This window comes from Sodiomyces alkalinus, assembly GCF_003711515.1.
Source record: "Sodiomyces alkalinus F11 unplaced genomic scaffold SODALscaffold_8, whole genome shotgun sequence".
Classification (NCBI taxonomy): domain Eukaryota; kingdom Fungi; phylum Ascomycota; class Sordariomycetes; order Glomerellales; family Plectosphaerellaceae; genus Sodiomyces; species Sodiomyces alkalinus.
Window position 1 is genome coordinate 495,669 of NW_021167086.1, and position 16,610 is coordinate 512,278.

Consider the following 16,610-nt stretch of genomic DNA (forward strand, 5'->3'; position numbering starts at 1 on the left):
GAGTTGTCTGCGTTGTCCGAGACCGCCTGCAGATTGCAGCATCACTGCGTCGATTCCCGTCCCGTCGTGGTTGCCCAGCTACTTGGATGCTAGCCATCTTGCCTTTTCGGGCATCATCCCGAGACAGGTCAAGCTGGGACAATCCCCAGCCTCCTCGCCCTCCTCTACGTGTAAGTCGAGTCTGGACATGGAACAGCCCACATGTTTCCACTCTGTTTCCACACCACAGCACAAAAGAGAGTCGCACAATGTTTTCAAAGCTCGCCAATGCTTTGGGTGTCGGGCGGGCCACCCTTTGAGCCCATCGTCATATCCAAGGCCCCTGTCTCCTCTCCACTCCCTTGGTAGCCCAGAGAAGACGGCTGGTATTGAAATCTATTAAAAAACAAAAAAAATCCCTGCGACACGCGAGAATACACGACACACGACCAGAGACCCACGACATGTATGGAATCCAAGACCGCGTTTCCCACATGTCACGAACGCCCTAGCTCCCATGCTCGTCAATTTTTTTTTCTTTTTTCTTCTTCTCTTTTTTTCTTTTCTTTTCTTTTTTCTTTCTCATCTTAAACTGCCCTCCGTGACCATTTTACCATCTCGCCCTCTCTTTGTCTCTCCTCTCCCCTCCCCTCCTCTCCCTCTTGTTTCTTCGTGATCAATATCTTGCATGCCTTGTTCGGAAAATATAGGCGGTGACTTCATGCAGGCTCCGCACCTGCATTAGCCCACGCTTCTTCTCCTCTCAAATCCACCGCTTTCTCTCCCTCTCCTCTCCGATCCAGTCGTCGTCCCGCCTTGGGCTGTGACTTGCTCTTCGCTCCCCTCCATCTGTCCAGCCTCTTTACTTTCCCCGGGGCGGGGGGACCTCTTAACTTGCCCGTCAGCCTGTCAACTCTTCCGCCAACCATCCTAACCAAACTCTTGAATCTCCCTCCTCTCCTCCCTCTCCCTCCTCCTTCGTCCCTACCACTCCCGCATGGTCGTTTAGACCAGAGACGAAGAGAGAGTCTGGGACCCATCAAAAAGAGACGCCACACCCGTCATGATGGCGTCTCAAGATTCTACTGCCGCCGCGCCACCGCCGGTGAGACCGAAATCTCAGAGAAGGTTCCTTTTGGTCAACAAGCGGCCGTCTTCTTCATCCTCCTTCTCTTCCCGCTCCAGGGACAGCATCCCGCCGTCGCGACCGCCACCCAGACCCGCCCCCTTGTCCATCCGAGCTACCGTCAAATTCAACGCCCCCTTGGATCATGTCCACGAGAACACCTACGATACTTCACCCTTCTTCGACCCTACCGACCACTTTTGCCAGACTCTGCTGCGCCGCCTCGACCATGGCTGCACCGAGCTCATCACTCGTAGAGACTCGACCGCTCTCGATAACAGGTCCGGTGAAAAGACCCTTCGTTTCGAGATGACCTTCACCATTCGTCGCGCTGGTAGCCTTTGGTCGGCCCGATCATATCGTTCCTACCAAAGACTCTTCCTGGACAGCCAGTCGGCCTCGGACGTTGCTGAGGCTACTGACCGCATCATCGGTTCCTTTCTCAAACGCCACGACCAAAACTTTAAATGGCACGCCCTGGAGCCAGCCTCGTTCGAGCCCGACCCCACCATGCTCTCCGTCCCCCTTGCGCGCTTCGTGGTGGCCAAGCAGGACTACGAACGCGTACCTGGCTACGAAGTCACTTTCACCTTCAACAGCCAATGCAAGTCTCGCCCTGATCCATTTTGGGAGAAGCGCATCGCCGTCAGGAGTCGCCAGAGCACACCCCTGACACTTGCCCTGGCCGAGGAGCTATCCTGGAATTTGTCGCAAGCCATTCAGAATGCCCTCGACCTGCGGAAGAAGACGCTGGATCAGGACCACCGTTCTTCCTGCGATCCCATACTGGACGGGGATGCCTGCGGCCACCTGGACGAGCGCTCACTCAATGTCGCCTTCCGGATACAGAACCACCTTGGCGCCGATGTTTCTCACCTGCACCGCTCCACCACTACCAAATTGGCCCTCTTCCGCCACCCGGAGGGCCTCGACTGTCAGGAATTCACCGACGACCTTGAGAAATGCATCTTACGTCTCCGAGACCATGCTGACGACGCACTTGGTCGCTATGACGACCTGCGCATCATTGTCCGCCAACTGTCCGGGACTGGCTGGGAAACCAAGGACCCTTTCTCTCTGTCTGTCGACTCGTCCACCTGCTACTCGAGGCGCACCATTCAGGCCGTCTTAGATCGACTGCAGTCAGGAATTGGCGACGTTTCTCGCGGGAGAAACGTCACTTTGACTCTAACGGCCGTCAAGCGCGGCCATATTGTCGTGGATAAGACTTTGGTTGCTCGCTCATTCCGGAGGCAGACCGTGGAGGACCCCCAGAGCGAAAAGGACACCCTTCTGTCCATGCTGAAAGATCGCATGCAATCGGACGTAGCCATGGTCATCCGCGACACCGGTTCTCTTGCCGACTCTGGCGAGTCGCTACCACCCAACCTACGACTCGTCGATCGACCTTCTCCCGTCTCGCCGGAAATCCTTTCCCAGCCGGTTCAAGCTCCCCTCGCCCACTCACCAGGCGAAGACGTATCGGCGACGACCACGCCACCTCGCCGCTCGAGCTACGCCGCCATCTCATTCACCATGACGGACAACGGCGGCGAGTCCGCAACGCCCTCAACCCGCCCCGCCACCCCCAGCTTGTGCGACCACGACATCGACACGCCCATGGAAAGCCTCGTCTTCACGCCTTCTCCTTATCGCACGCTGGACCATTTCGTCATCCGGAAGGATCTCGACGACCACCGCCACCACCACCACGCAAGGGCGGACTCTTTCGGAGCCGAGTCGGCCGTGGAACCAGTCGTCAAGCCCCTCAAGGAGCCGAGACGGTTTAGCCTACTCGGCCGCGATTCTCGTCCCAGTACGCCTGCTTCGATGGCCATCCCTCTTGAAGCGAATGTCGTCCCTGATCCCCACGCCGGACAGGAGGAGGAGGAGGAGGAGGTTCTTCTCGATGCTGGTTCTTTGGAGGGATGGCTGGAATTCACCTGCGAGCCGCTTGAGTGCGAAGAGATGGCGAGGGATGTCTCGGCGTCTTGCCATGCGAGCGCCCGGGATTCCGGCGTCGTTGTCGAGGAAGAATCGGCGCCTGTGGCCGCTCCAGAGTTGGCAGGCTGCGTGGAGGGTTGCCTTGGTGCGATCGATGACGGCAGCGACGGTTGTGTCGGGCCAACGACGGTCAGGCTGGGAGTTCTCGAGTTGGAGACTGTCGAAGTGGCTGTCGAAGTGGGGGAGGTCAGCTTAGAGCAGACCGAGACAGAGTCTGTCGAGCCTGAGATTGTCGAGCTCGGGACCGTCGAACCAAAGACTGAACCAAAGACTGAACCAAAGACTGTCGAGCAAGAGCCGGAGCAGATTCTGTCGGAACAGGTTGCACTGGAAGAGGTCGAGCCAACACAACTTGAGCCAGGCATTGTCGAGCCAGAAAAGGCCGACGTAGAGGCTGTCGAGCCGGAGGCTATCGAACCGGAGGCCGAAGTTGAGACGCCTGAAACGAAACGGGTCGAGCCAGACCCCGTCACACCCGAGGCGGCCGAATCACACCCCATCGAACCGGAGGAGGCTGAGCCAGATCAACGACTACCCGAAGGTGTCGACTCTGAAACGGACGGTCCTCAAAGCAGAAGGGCCGTGGCTCCTTTTGATGATCCTCCGGCCGATGAAACCCCCCAGCCCAAGACGCCAGCCATGACCATTGGCTCGGAAAGCAGCGACACATCCCCTTCGCAATCCCTTACCCCCGTTCAGCCCGGGTCACAGCCGCCAACCAGGATCGTTGGCACTTTTCCCGCCATGTCAAGGACATGGCGGTCCCAGTCCTTGTCTCCATTCATATCAGGAGACGGCGAATTTGACACGCACCTTCCCGAGACGCCATCCAGGCCCGCCCGCAAACGGGTGAATTCTCACGACAACCCTTTCCTTTTTTCGATACCGATATGCCTCCCAGTCAAGCATTCGCCTTCGGACGTCGGCGGCCTGAAACTACCCTTACCCATCCGAACCCGTCGCGACCGCGGCGCCCCCCATGTTCATCACAAACGCGAATTCTCCGTCCCGACGGCGGGCCTCTTCGGTCTCCTGCAACACCCGGACTCACCCCTCCGCCTGCAGAGCTACTGCGCCTATAAGCAGTGGGACTACCTCCGCCACCAGCGGCAGACGTCGTCCTCGCCGGCCGATGCAGATGTCGGTGTGGTGCGCGAGTCCAAGTCGGAAGGGGAAAGGAAGCGAGAGCGAACTGGTCCCGCGCGACTCCTGCTGGGGTACGGACAGGAGAAGGTGGCCACGCCTTCCCCTGCCGAGGTGGTGCGGCCATCGCGTCCGAGGGTGATGTCGGCTGAGGGCATCGTGGCGGACGCGAGACGGAGGGCTCGTAGCGGGAGTGGGAGCGAGGTCCGATCTCGATCGGGGAGTATGCTCGGGGCCGCAATCTGGTCGAACTAACCGGTCAGATTTTGCTGTCCTCATTCCTTATGTTTTTTTTTTCTGGTTTTTTTTTTCTTCTTTTCTTTCTTTTGAACTTTCTTGGCTTGGTGCTTGGGATGTGGTGATTTCAAAGGGCTGGTGTAAGGGGTTTGCGTATACAAAAACATTGCGAGCATTTTTCGGCTTCCAACGGGAAAACAATGGGATTACGCTTTGGACTGGGTACAAAGAGATGGTTTTGGGAGTTTTGGTCGAGTTTATAGTTTATGAGGTCTTGTTGCGAAACTCGCGTCTTAGAGGGAAAGAGACGAGACATACAACCCCGTCTACAACTGCGAGAACGCGCAAAGAGAGGGCGGATATTCATATTTAGGAGCAAGGCGTGGGCATTAACATAGCCCATGCGCATACCTACAAACATACAGATATACCAAGAAGAAACAGATATACAACCTGCACATTATAAGAACAATAACAACACAAAATTGAAAGATATTGGATTCTCAAAGCTCTACCCAATTGTGTATTGGATGTGGAATGTGTCTGTAATGAATTTAGTTGAGCCCGTCTTAGGCTTCCCGTCTATTAAATGTGTTATGATCGTTTTGGATGTTGATGACCTCCTGGAATGGTCTCCAAACGCAAACATAGCTCTGACCCTCGTTCGTACCTGCAAGTAACATGTGCACCCTGAATCTGGAGCGCAGCGCATGCGGGTGCGAATAAGAGGTCTGTCTCTTCGGTAAAGTCACGTATGGTGTGTTCTTCCGCTTCACGCAAGCTCGGCACCGCCACTCTCAACCAGAGACTTGGCGCTCGACCACCGAAGGATGAGTATATCCCCCGCCTTCCCATCGATAGCGCCATCCGAGTCGGTCCCCCGGCCCTCAACGAGTGCATCTCGGAGCAGGCGGATGAACACGGCCGTGTCCAAGTCGGGGGAGTCGATCATGCTGATGTTCCCCGCCGTGTCATTGAGGTTCTGCAGCTGCGGCGGGAACGACGACAGGAAGGACGAGAGGTAGTGGTTGTGCAGCAGGGCCTGGTGGCGCGTCGCGTAGGCCAGCTCGGTGGGGGAGAGGCGGGCGCGGAGGGTCGGGTTGGAGAGGTAGTGGAGCGTGTGTTTGTCTATCTGTTTGGGGGTTTCCCGCCTTTGTGAGCGAATTATCCCCCCCCCTCGGAGGGTCGTAGAGGAGAGCTGTTGCGATGGATCCTCATCTCATGTCTGTCTGGGCCTACCTTGGCGATACGGGCGCGCAGGTAGCTCCGCACGAGAAACTTGAAACGCTCCAGCTCGGTTTGGATGACGATGAGGGCGAAATTGGTCTTGGGGTCCATGTCGCCCGTCATGTCTTCAATCTTCTCGATCTGCTTTTTGATGCGCTCGTTGACGCGCTCGAATATGCCGTCGGCGGGCCATCTACGGGCGGGCGAAGAAAACGTCAGGTACGCGGGAGCAAAGGAGACAAAGAGAGGAAGAACGAGGACAATGCCACATACTCTAGCAGTTCCGGGGCCGACCTCTCCGCTACCCAGGCACGCGTCAAGGCCTGCAAGTCGCGTGTCTCGGAGGGGATCGAGTATGAGACCGGGTCGACCTCGCGGAGGATGTCGTCGATGTCCATTAGGAGAGGGGAAAAGGGGGCAAGAAAGGAGAGAAAGAAGAAGAAGAATTTGTCAAATCATTATGTGCGGAGAGCAAAATGCAGGAATACAACGAAACCACCACAGCAAAATATCCAGGTGCTCGAGTGAGGTGTATGATGATGGATGAGCTTGGAGTCTATGCTTGAATGGTTATGGTGTTGTACCACCTCGAATACCTCGAATAGAGTGGGGTTCGTTGGAGGGGGTTCAAGGGACAAGCTGGGTGCGTATGTTAGTATGGGTCATGTTAGTAGTATACCTTTCATCCTGCCATTTACATCGTGTCGATGCAAGTATCGCACTAGCTTCGCTTTGGTGGTCAAGGGACAAGGAGAGCTCCAAGTGTCCATTAAGACCAATCAATACCATGGAACAAGCCTGGGCGTATACGAAACTGGAATATATCATCTCATAATTCATGTTTCTCCTTGTCTGAAGTTGTATGCTAAAGCAATGTGTGCGCCAGGTGTATTCCTTGTCTTGCAAGTCCTCCCTGCCTGGCCCAAGTCAGATTCTATATGATTACTGCGCCGCTCTCTTGCGCACCCAAGATCCTTTCCTTCAACCCTTTTCCTCTGTACACAAGACTACAAGTCGAAGAGCTCCCTGACGATGCGCATGGTATCTTCCGGACTCTTCACACTATGGCCGGTGACGCGGGGGTCGGTATAAATCTCATAGTCGTTACCGCCCTCGTACGTCTTATCCCCGAAAAAATGGATCGTGGTGAACTTGACACCCCCCGGCTTCTCTGCCTCGGCCTCAAGATGGCGCAGGCAATACGTCTTATCCCACCCCTTCGGGAACACGTCAAAGGAGATCTGGCCGCCAATCGAGTACGTGAGGCCGAGGTGCGCGAACCTCTCGCGCAGCGTCTTGACGAACGCGTCGCGGACCCTGTGCTCCCTGTCGTAGCGCTCAAACTCGTTGCGCTCCTCGTTGGACGCGTTACGCCCGATGGGCGACACGTTGATCATGCCGTTGCGGAACTCGACGAACGTGCCGCGCTTGACCGGGACGTCCAGGTCGGCGATGTAGTGCAGCATGAAGCTGACCAGCTCGCGGTACTGCGCCTCGCCGATCCACTGGATGAAGCTGTTGGTCGGCAGCGCCGCGCCCATCTTGTACCCCACCAGCCCGTTCTCCGCGAAGTTGAAGTCGAACATGGACGTCACGGGCGTGTTCGACGGCGCGCCCAGCTGGTTCTGCTGCTTGGCGAAGTTGGACCCGCCCACGGTGGCGATGGCGACTTTGCGCCGGAGGTCGGCGAGGAGTTTGGTCATCTCCGGGGTGACATCCTAGAAGGGGGGAGACATTATCCCGTTCTTAGCCAGGTATGCACTACTGCAGTGGAACCGAAGAGACGCAGGACGAAACAGGGGAAACGGGAGAAATGGAATGGCTGGTTGATGGCCTACCTTGCAAGCGCCTGTGAGGGTGCCGTCAACGTCGAAGAGGCAGATGGTGTTTTTGATCGGCCGGTCCTCGAGGGGAGGGTAGTCGGGGGTATGCGCCGTGGCAGACATGAGGGCGGCGGATCAATGGAGGAGAGTGAGACGAAGACTGTTGAGACGAGGAAGAAGAGGCGGAAGAGGAGGAGAGAGGAAGTATCTCGTTGGTTGGAGAAGACGATCAAGAATACAGTCGAGCTCGGGGGATATCACCGTGATGTTCGAGCGGAAAGGGAGGAAAGCGGTCAAGCAACACGTTCCTGCCGATTTAAGACCAGAGAATTCCAAGTTCGACGTGATGGAGCTTGCACCTGCCCCGCGTTCCATGTTGCAGTTAGTACATGGTACGTATGTAGTACGTTTAGGTCACCTTGGCACGCAGCTAGGTAATCACCACGTGAAGGTACTTCGCACATACCACATAGGTACTCCGTACATCAGGTACACGCCATGCAACCAATCGAATTGCGCTGTGCTCTGAAATGTCCTGTTCCTGGCCTGTCTCCGGGGGCCTTTTAGCGGTAGCTTCCCCAAAGGTACCTATCACTACCTTAACGGACTGGTCGATCACCCGTTTCACCCTTAGCCCACCTAAACTGGCGGAGTTGCTGTTTCGAGGCACCCCGTTCCTCGGACGAGAGAAAGACACCCAATCCCCTCGTATTGCTGACCCCTCATTGCCCCTCACCGACACTCTCAGGGGTTGGAGGGGCACTCCGCAGTCTCCGCTTACTTGTCATAGCCTGTTAAGCAGCACTACGCGGCACTTACAGGACTAAAACTGACTGATAGGACAAACAGAACAAGCCAAAAAGCCCGACTTTTGAATTCTCAACGCACGCTATGCAACGCCATAAACGGCATTCCTATCATAACACGGCTCAGCCTTGCCCCAGACAACGAGGGGGGAAAAGTCCGGTATGGTAATCATCCCAAAGGGAAAGCCATCAGGAGGTCACATCCGTCCACACCCCCGTCACCTCAACCGCGATATTCACCACAGTGCCCACGGCCCAGAGCGCGATCAGGCTGTACCCGATCTTGCGCGAGAGCATCCACTTGTTCATCGGCACCACCACGAGAAGCAGGAGGAGGGTGACGAGGAGGGTGACCGCCGAGATCATGAGGGTGCCGTCGATCTGGATCTGGTACGGCTTGTACTTGACCGGTTTGTCCGGGTGTTTCTTCTTCCAGTGATCGGCGGCCTTCATCATCATCCAGACTCCTCCGATGCCGATGCCAAGGAGGATGTTGAGCATGGGGCCGCCAAAACATGCCGAGCTGTAGAAAAAGGAAAAGTGAGACCCTGGTCAGTGTATATGCTCGAGAAGAGTGGAGGGTTATTGAACAAGAGAAGGAAGGACAAAAAGAGAAGAAGAAAAGAAAAGAAGAAGAAGAAAGAAGAAGAAGAAGAAGAAGAAGAAGAAGAAAGAAGAAGAAGAAGAAGAAAAAGAAAAAAAACACTTACAGCGCCATGACTGGGTACCCCAGACGGGCAACGGTCATGTCTGCAACCAAGTCGCCAACGCTGTTACCCGCCGCAAAGATGGTGAGACCGAGCAACGCCTCCGAAATCCCCAAGATGACGCCAAACGCCTTGAGCACCCCAACCACTTCGCCCGCGATGGTCGAAATCCAGGCAACACTGATAACGAACCCCAGGAAGCAGAGGACGAAGTGATGCCTGGGCCGCCGGTTGGGGCTCGTCGTGAGGAGGAGGAAGACCAGGAGGACGAGGGAGGCCAACGACGTGTAAAGGAACATCCGCAGCAGGGTCTTGCCGGGCTGCTCTAGGTCCTCCCGCATGTTCGCCCAGAGGACCAGCATGGCGAACTGGGGCCCCGTGAAGAGCTGGAGCGCCACCAGCCACCGGTTCCACCCGGCCGACTCCTCCTCGGCCTCGAAAGCGGCGTCGCTCTCCGACGCGGCCGTTCCCGCCGTTCCCGCCGTTCCCGCCTCGACACCCTGGCTGAGGCCAGTGCCAGCGCCGGTGACGTCGTCGTCGCCTGGAGGCTCCAGGGCGATGAGTACGGGCGACGTGCGATGGAACGAGCCGCTGGTGGGCGATCTCGATCGCTCCCGCGTGCTGTGTCGTCTGTAGCGTTGCCATTCGGTCTCCGGCGCGATGGCGGCGTGTGGTCGTACAGAGACCGGCTGGGGACGGATATCGGAGAGGAGAGGAGACGGATGCGGCGAGTCTCCGTCGAGGTAATCGTCGGATTCCGTTTCGACGACCGGGAGAGTGATGACGAGGAGTAGAATACTCGGGACCGATATGGCACTCACCAACTTGTCCCACACCGTCTTTTCCCTCCACCCTTGGAGCGTGGGGAACAGGATGGTCTGTAGAACGTGCGGCGGGGGGAGGACGGAGTGCGGCCACCATTTGACAGGTCTAGGTTCGGATACTGGCAGAGGCGGCGGCAGGGAAGCCTCGAACCTGGAAGCCGTAGGCTGCGGGAAAGAGTCGGCATGCTGCTCTTGCGGCAGCGGAGTGAGCAGCAAGGGGGAGTCCGTGTATTGGAACGCAGGGAAAGGGGACATGGGCGAAGAACGGCCGCTGTCCGAAGCAGCAGCGCCGAACTCGGGTATCACAAGACGCGGGGTATGACGCTGTGAAACCGCTGCTGCGTCGACCCGCGGGACGCTCGGATCGACGGGGGGCGGCGCTAGGTTCCCTCCAATCTGGTAACTTGGGGACGGACTGCGCGTCCTGCCTGGGCTGGGTCCCTGCGGCGGCGAAGTAGACGCAGATGTACCGCTAGGCCCGGCGTCGGCGTCGCTCTCGATGGCAGGCAATGGCAGGAAGCGGAAGGAGGGAGGCACGTCGTTTGCCGACAGGGCCCGGTTCCTTCCGTTCCTTCCGTTCCTTCCCGTAGCCTCACCGTGTCCGAGATGGGCGTGGGCGGCGGGATGTTCGTGCCTTGCTGACGCCCCTGCTCCTCCCGTGGTACGGTTGTTGCGATTGCCTTCAACATGATAATCCGAGTATGCCCTATGGCCGTACACGGGTCTCAGCCTCAAGTTGCTTTCCCTTTGCAACTGTGCCAAGGCGGAACGGAATTCCAAAGCGCCTACGAGACTGGGCCGGATGGGAGTGATGGTTGTGCTTCGTCTCCCTCGCGGACGGAGAACGCGCATGCTGCTGGTCATCTCGGCAGCCACTTTGGTCCCGAGATGTTCGTCTTCTTCCGGGGAACCGTCGCCAGCGCTGATCTCATGGCCGTCGATCTCGATACGAGGACCGGCTTCCAACAGGCCGATGTCCGCTTCGTCGGCCCTGCTCCCCCCGCCGACAGGACCGGCCTCGTCGTCGCCCGGCTCATCTCGATAGGGCACCGGGGCGAGCTCGTCATTGGGGTGGCCGACCGCGCCGTAGACATGGCTCCTGGCGGCGGCGTCGCGGACGCGCCTCCGCCTCTGGCGCGTGGAGAACCAGTGCCATCCCACCACGCAGACGACGTAAAAGACGTAGTAGCCGATCATGGCCATGCACTCCCAGAGGTGCAGGTACCCATCGGCCAAGAAAATCATGGTGAAGACAACGGAGACGATGAAGAAGCACAGGTCCCGAATGTAGGTCCTCCTGCCGACCTTGAATTCGCGGACCACGGCCATCGACCCAGCCACCACGGCGGTAATGAAGCTCGCCGCGCCTATGAGCTCTCCCACGGCCATGCTGGCGCTGTTGGAGCCCATGGCGGCAAATGTGCTGAAAACGTCCGGGGACCCATTGCCGAAAGCTAGAAAGGTGACGCCGGCTAAGCTCTCGCTCAGGCCGAGGATGCTGGCGATGGTGCTCAGGTTGACGCTGAAGAAGTCGCTCGCGGCGATGCCGATGGTGGTGAAGAGAAGGCCCAGCCAGCAGACGAGGAGGATGAAGGCGATGCCGCGCAGGTGCGAAAAGCCGCAATAGTAGGGCGTGAGGTAGGAGAGGAGACCGGCCTCGTCATCACCGCAGTAGGCCTTGACGAAGGCGCATTGATCCAGCGCGTCGCGGACATCGTGGCAGTCCTTAGGTCGGGCGCTTCTCGAGACGAGCAACGGGGAGTCGAGGTCTAGTCGCGCTTGCGAGAAGAGCGGCGCGATAAAGGAGTAGGCTGCGAGAGAGCTGATGATGAAGGCGGTAGCGTAGAACGCCCGCAAGCTTGGCTTGGCTCCTCGAATTTTGGAGGCGGTCATTCTCTGACGTCAAAGTCGGTCGCTGGCTGCCGGCATGATGTTTGTCGCCTGTTGAACACCCACACGCACGTCTGTTGCCTGTATAGGAGGCACACGGATATGTGCTGGGCTCGTAGATGGTCTCAATATGAGCTGTGGTGCCTAGAATGAATGCAGACAGTGTCCATAGGTAGGTATAAAAACACCCTAGGTAACGTGAGAAGCGAGAGATGGGGGACAGGCGATGAGGGAGAGGAATTGGATTCGCGGACGGTAGTGTTGGGAGCAAGTCGGAAATAAGGATGCGAATGCGGATGCGAATGCGAATGCGAATTAGGAGTGAGTGAGAGTGAGAGAGAGAGAGAGACGACAGAACAGATGTTCATAAAATAATTAGAGTAGAAAGGATTGATGGGTTCATAGGTAGGCTCATGGGCTTATTTCAAGCTGAGGTGTAACGTCCGAGGTGGCTCGGACAGGCAGCAAGAAAAGGGAAGTTTTCACGAGAGGGTTTTCCTATTATCTACCGGTACCTGTCCATTAAGGTGAGGGTTAGCACCTGATGTCCTAGGTACCTTAGCATACGAAGTACCTTAAGGTACCTTATTGTACGGAGGAATACGGAGTAGCTGGTTACAAGTTTGACAGAAGGTGGCAGGATCATCCAAGGTAACCTGGACTTGGCCCTAATATCAATTCCTCATCATTCCCAGTGCTATCGTACTCATACTGCTATACCATCGTGGCAGTGCACAGACTTAGGTACCGGCGGAGTACGGAGGACTATATTCGGTACTGTGCTTCGGTACCTCCATAGATAAGGTACCTTAAGGAAGAGACTTTATCAGTACCTAGGTAATAATAAGGTACGTACCTGCTCGTCAGCCACACACCCCACGGAAGCTGGACATTTTTGCCTAATCTGTTAGGCCACAACAATGTGAATGTGATTCTGGGCCGGGGTTTGTTTACTTTCTCCACAACACAAGGCCTAGGCGACGCGGGTTGCAACAACTCGAGAGACGGTACCATTCCCTCGAACAGTGAGCACGGCCGATAACGACTGCGACTGCCACTGCGACTTCCACTGCGACTTCCACTGCGACTGCGACTCCCACTGCGACGGCGACAGCGACCGACGAACCTGCCCCCCGGCATCGACATCAACAACGACCACAGACGATGCCTAGAGTCGCCCAAGGACCGCGCTCAGGGACAGCCCGGGCTGCATCCACTACCGCTTCTCCCTTTAAGAATTCCCCCATCAAGTGAGTAGAGAAGCCCATTTGCCCCCCGACCAAAGAAGCAAAGCAAAGCAAAACAAAACAAAACAAAACCAAAGCCCACGACGACAGCGGCGACACAAAAAAGCTGAACAATGCAAACCACTCTCCGTAGGATACCCTTGAACGACGATGTCTCGGAAAAGGCCAAGCGCATGCACTCGAGGCAAGCGCGCCACGAGAAGCAACTCAACGAACTAAAAGCCGCCGCATCGAGCACGCCCGGGCGGAAAATAAGCATCGCCAACCTCGACGACATGGAGAACGCTTCCCCGACCTCGGTCCCTCGCACGCCCCGCGGCGGTCGCGTCCAACGGTTACGGGACGACGGCGACGACGACATCGTGGTCGGCGGCAGCGCCGTCACGCCTATGAAGCGGGTGCCGATCCTCGCCAATTTCGAGGAGTGGATGAAGATGGCCACCGACAACAAGATCAACGCGACCAACTCGTGGAACTTTGCCCTGATCGACTACTTCCATGACATGTCCCTTCTCAAGGAGGGCGACGGCGTCAACTTCCAGAAGGCGAGCTGCACCCTGGACGGTTGCGTCAAGATTTACACCAGCCGAGTCGACAGTGTCGCCACCGAGACGGGCAAGTTGCTTAGCGGTCTCGCCGACAGCAACAGCAGGAAGAAGGACAGGGATGACGCTGACGGGGAGGGCGAGGAGAGCGAGGAGGAAGTCGACGAAGATGGCAATGTCAGGAAGAAGCCCAAGAGAAAGGTACCGGTTTAGCCTCCCCGTTTTCACGAGCCCTGGCTGTACGCACTACGCACTCCTTGAAGGGGGCGCGCGTGAACCAGCTGACTGACGACTCTGATCCCCCCCACAGGCGCAACGGTCTTCGGAGGCTACATTGGCTCCTTCTTTCGCCTCATTGCAGCTGAAGAAATTCGAACTGGAATTCGCCGTCGACCCCCTGTTCAAGAAAGCATCGGCGGATTTTGACGAGGGGGGAGCAAAGGGTCTGCTTCTCAACCATCTCATGATCGACTCCCAGGGCCGCATTGTCTTCGACAGCAGTGACGACGTGGAGGATGCGCAAACGTCCAAGATGCGGAACAAAGGCAGCGACGCCGACGACAACGACGAGGATATGGACGAGGACGATGTTGACGTAAAGACGCCAGACGCCTCGGCTGTCCACGAGCAGCTGCTGGCCGAGGCAGAGGAAGCCGCCGACGTCGAGATCGACCTGGGTGCCCTCGGTGCCCGCTTTTTCCCCCACCTGGGCCGCCTCGACGAGCTGGACATTTGCCCGTCTTTGAAGACGTTCGAACTCGGCAACGCGTCTGGTTCTCTGGATATCCCCTTCTTAAAGGCGCCCGAGGACTGGCGCGACCAGGACCCGGACAACCACACGGCACCGGACCTGAACCTCGGCGACAAGTCCGGCATGTTCATCGACGGCGATAACGCTGCAGGCTTCGACGACGACGACGACGACGGCATCGGCCTCGGCGCTTTCGACATGGGAGCCGCCGACGTTGCTTTCGGCGAGGGCGGAGAGGCTTGGGCCAAGGAGGCCGCTCTGGAACCGCAAATGCGAGTGTACAACGCCGTCGACGGCGGGGGAGAAGGCGGCGACGCGCTCGGGCAGGCGACCGGCGACTACATGGTGTCCATGGCCCACGGGAAGAACAACAACCCCGACAAGCTCCACGAGGACATCCTCGGGTACTTCGACCAGGCCCTGCAGAAGAACTGGACCAGCGCCGAGCACTGGAGGATACGCAAGATCAAGGACGCCGACAAGCCGGCGGGCCCCACCCGGACGCGGAAGGAGAAGGAGCCGTTCGAGATGGACTTTGCCGCGCCCATGGACCGGACCCTGGCCGACGCGCTGTACACGCAGGCGTCGAGCAACTCGGCCATCTCCATGCCGAAGAAGGACTGGAAATCCAAGTCGCGGAACCTGCTGCCGGACGACAAGCACTTCAACTCGAGGTCGCTGCTCAACCTGTTCCTCAAACCCAAGGCGCGCCTCAGCAGCCGGCGCATCCGCACCGGACTCGGGGGCAACGGCCACAGGGACAACGTTCCCCCGGGGGCCGAGATGGACGAGGCCTTCTGGGCGAACCAGAAGGACCCGGCGGCCCACGGCGGCGGCGGCGCCGGGGAGGAGACGGCGGCGGGGTTCCTGCCGGACGGTGGGGGCTACGACGCCAACTTCTTCCAGGACGACGCGCTCCCCTTCGCCGGCGGGCTGGGCAACGACGACGACGACGACGACGACGACGGCGGCGGCCTCGACTTTGCGGACGCGCGCGAGCAGTTCTCCCCCGGCGTCGAGGGCGAGGCGGGCTTGACCGGGGCTGTGGGCATGACGGCCTTGCTGAACGGGGAGACCGTGACGAATACGATGGGTGCGTTTGGGACCACGCTGGTGACGTCGACGCGGCGCGTGCGGCCTGATTATGTCCAGTACGCGCGGACGGCGAAGAAGGTTGACGTGCGGCGGCTAAAGGAGGAGATTTGGAAGGGCATGGGTTTGGAGCCAGCAGCTACGGTATGCCTTTTTTTTTTTTTTCCCCTTCTTTCCCCTTTTTTTCCTTTTTTCCCTTTTTCTTCTTCTTCTTCCTTTTCTTGGGCTAACCTGACCGTCACCTCTAGAACGCAAATTCATCCCGACTCCTAACCCCGCCACCATCAGGAGAGGCCCAGCCAGAGGTGGACAAGGACAAGACGCTCAAGTTCACCACCGTGATGAATAACCTGCAGTCGGTATACCCGAAGCCGATGATGGAGGATATTTCCACGAGCTACTGCTTCATCTGCCTGCTGCACCTGGCCAACGAGAAGGGGCTCGTCATCGAAAAGACGCCGGAGCTTACAGAGCTTGAGATTCGCAAGGATTGGACGGCGGAGCTTACGGCCGGCGGTGAATAAGTTGGGCGAGGGGTTTTGTTTTTGTTTATAAATTAGTTGGGCTGGGAAGATGATTGTGATGAATAAGGTGGTATGATGGGATGCAGCCATTCTTTTTTTGTTTTTACCTTTTTTTCCAGTCTTATTTGGCCTACGGCATTACAACGTACCTTACCTATGGTGTCGGAATACTATCGGAGCTAGAGATTCTACCTTATTCCATATATTACTCTGCTCTTGGTGGGAGCTGGACGGATCGCTCGAAACCTCCATACCCGATTGCTACGAATTCCTCTGTGTACTGCTATAAGAAGCCGAAGATGAACCACGCCCTGAACAATGTCGTGTATCCTTAAAGTTCTTCGTGTGCGAATAAAGTGTTTGCTTATACTTGTCCTTGTATGTATCCTCTCGTAGCCCTCCCTGCTCAAGCGAGTCAAGCCACTGATGAGAGTAAGTTCTAGGATGAGGCGTCGATAAGACATGCACATTGCTCTTGCCTAAGGTAGCTGTAGGTATAGCCGTTTACTTGCTTTTTCCCTTAGTAAGGTAAGGAGGCATCTGTCATCACGGCTTCTACGACGAGGTAAGGCGCGGTCGGTTAAGTACCTACGAAGTACTTGCTCAGGAAACGAGACAGACACCTGATAAGCACATCTGGCTAGATACCTACGGAGTACCTACTCCGTACTTCACGTAACCCAGC

At 57.3% G+C, this 16,610-nt stretch overlaps 5 protein-coding genes across 5 annotated transcripts; 2 read left to right on the forward strand and 3 right to left on the reverse strand.

Annotated features, from left to right (window-relative positions):
• Positions 1 to 860: 860 nt before the first annotated feature.
• On the forward strand, positions 861 to 4,970 carry SODALDRAFT_335032 (hypothetical protein). Its single transcript, XM_028612367.1, has one exon. It carries the CDS (start codon positions 1,046 to 1,048, stop codon positions 4,505 to 4,507), a length of 3,462 nt encoding a protein of 1,153 aa, XP_028464633.1. The 5' UTR covers positions 861 to 1,045; the 3' UTR covers positions 4,508 to 4,970.
• Positions 4,971 to 5,261: 291 nt separating this feature from the next.
• On the reverse strand, positions 5,262 to 6,280 carry SODALDRAFT_314444 (GINS complex, Sld5 component; the record flags this gene model as incomplete). Its single annotated transcript, XM_028609261.1, has 3 exons — positions 5,990 to 6,280; positions 5,729 to 5,909; positions 5,262 to 5,621 (listed from the first exon to the last, which is right to left on the reverse strand). The coding sequence occupies exons 1-3, from the start codon at positions 6,112 to 6,114 to the stop codon at positions 5,262 to 5,264; spliced, it is 666 nt and encodes a 221-aa protein (XP_028464634.1). The 5' UTR covers positions 6,115 to 6,280.
• A 249-nt stretch (positions 6,281 to 6,529) lies between these two features.
• Positions 6,530 to 7,893, reverse strand: SODALDRAFT_335034 (phosphomannomutase). Its single transcript, XM_028612368.1, has 2 exons — positions 7,555 to 7,893; positions 6,530 to 7,434 (listed from the first exon to the last, which is right to left on the reverse strand). Exons 1-2 carry the CDS (start codon positions 7,660 to 7,662, stop codon positions 6,724 to 6,726), a joined length of 819 nt encoding a protein of 272 aa, XP_028464635.1. The 5' UTR covers positions 7,663 to 7,893; the 3' UTR covers positions 6,530 to 6,723.
• Positions 7,894 to 8,061: 168 nt separating this feature from the next.
• Positions 8,062 to 12,208, reverse strand: SODALDRAFT_335036 (hypothetical protein). Its single transcript, XM_028612369.1, has 2 exons — positions 9,056 to 12,208; positions 8,062 to 8,868 (listed from the first exon to the last, which is right to left on the reverse strand). The coding sequence occupies exons 1-2, from the start codon at positions 11,767 to 11,769 to the stop codon at positions 8,535 to 8,537; spliced, it is 3,048 nt and encodes a 1,015-aa protein (XP_028464636.1). The 5' UTR covers positions 11,770 to 12,208; the 3' UTR covers positions 8,062 to 8,534.
• Positions 12,209 to 12,742: 534 nt separating this feature from the next.
• On the forward strand, positions 12,743 to 16,234 carry SODALDRAFT_335038 (barren). Its single transcript, XM_028612370.1, has 4 exons — positions 12,743 to 13,016; positions 13,147 to 13,759; positions 13,869 to 15,545; positions 15,650 to 16,234. Exons 1-4 carry the CDS (start codon positions 12,931 to 12,933, stop codon positions 15,923 to 15,925), a joined length of 2,652 nt encoding a protein of 883 aa, XP_028464637.1. The 5' UTR covers positions 12,743 to 12,930; the 3' UTR covers positions 15,926 to 16,234.
• Positions 16,235 to 16,610: the final 376 nt, after the last annotated feature.

What these genes read in the sequence shown, in the direction of transcription:
- SODALDRAFT_335036 (XM_028612369.1), bottom strand. Translation starts at nt 11,769, where the DNA reads ATGACCGCCTCCAAAATTCGAGGAGCCAAGCCAAGCTTGCGGGCGTTC. An exon ending in GGGTACCCAGTCATGGCGCT is followed by an intron (nt 8,869 to 9,055) that starts GTAAGTGTTTTT and finishes CTTTTTCTACAG; the next exon opens with CTCGGCATGTTTTGGCGGCC.
- SODALDRAFT_335032 (XM_028612367.1), top strand. Translation starts at nt 1,046, where the DNA reads ATGGCGTCTCAAGATTCTACTGCCGCCGCGCCACCGCCGGTGAGACCG.
- SODALDRAFT_335038 (XM_028612370.1), top strand. Translation starts at nt 12,931, where the DNA reads ATGCCTAGAGTCGCCCAAGGACCGCGCTCAGGGACAGCCCGGGCTGCA. An exon ending in TTTAAGAATTCCCCCATCAA is followed by an intron (nt 13,017 to 13,146) that starts GTGAGTAGAGAA and finishes CACTCTCCGTAG; the next exon opens with GATACCCTTGAACGACGATG. An exon ending in GGAAGAAGCCCAAGAGAAAG is followed by an intron (nt 13,760 to 13,868) that starts GTACCGGTTTAG and finishes TCCCCCCCACAG; the next exon opens with GCGCAACGGTCTTCGGAGGC.
- SODALDRAFT_335034 (XM_028612368.1), bottom strand. Translation starts at nt 7,662, where the DNA reads ATGTCTGCCACGGCGCATACCCCCGACTACCCTCCCCTCGAGGACCGG. An exon ending in CCCTCACAGGCGCTTGCAAG is followed by an intron (nt 7,435 to 7,554) that starts GTAGGCCATCAA and finishes CCCCCCTTCTAG; the next exon opens with GATGTCACCCCGGAGATGAC.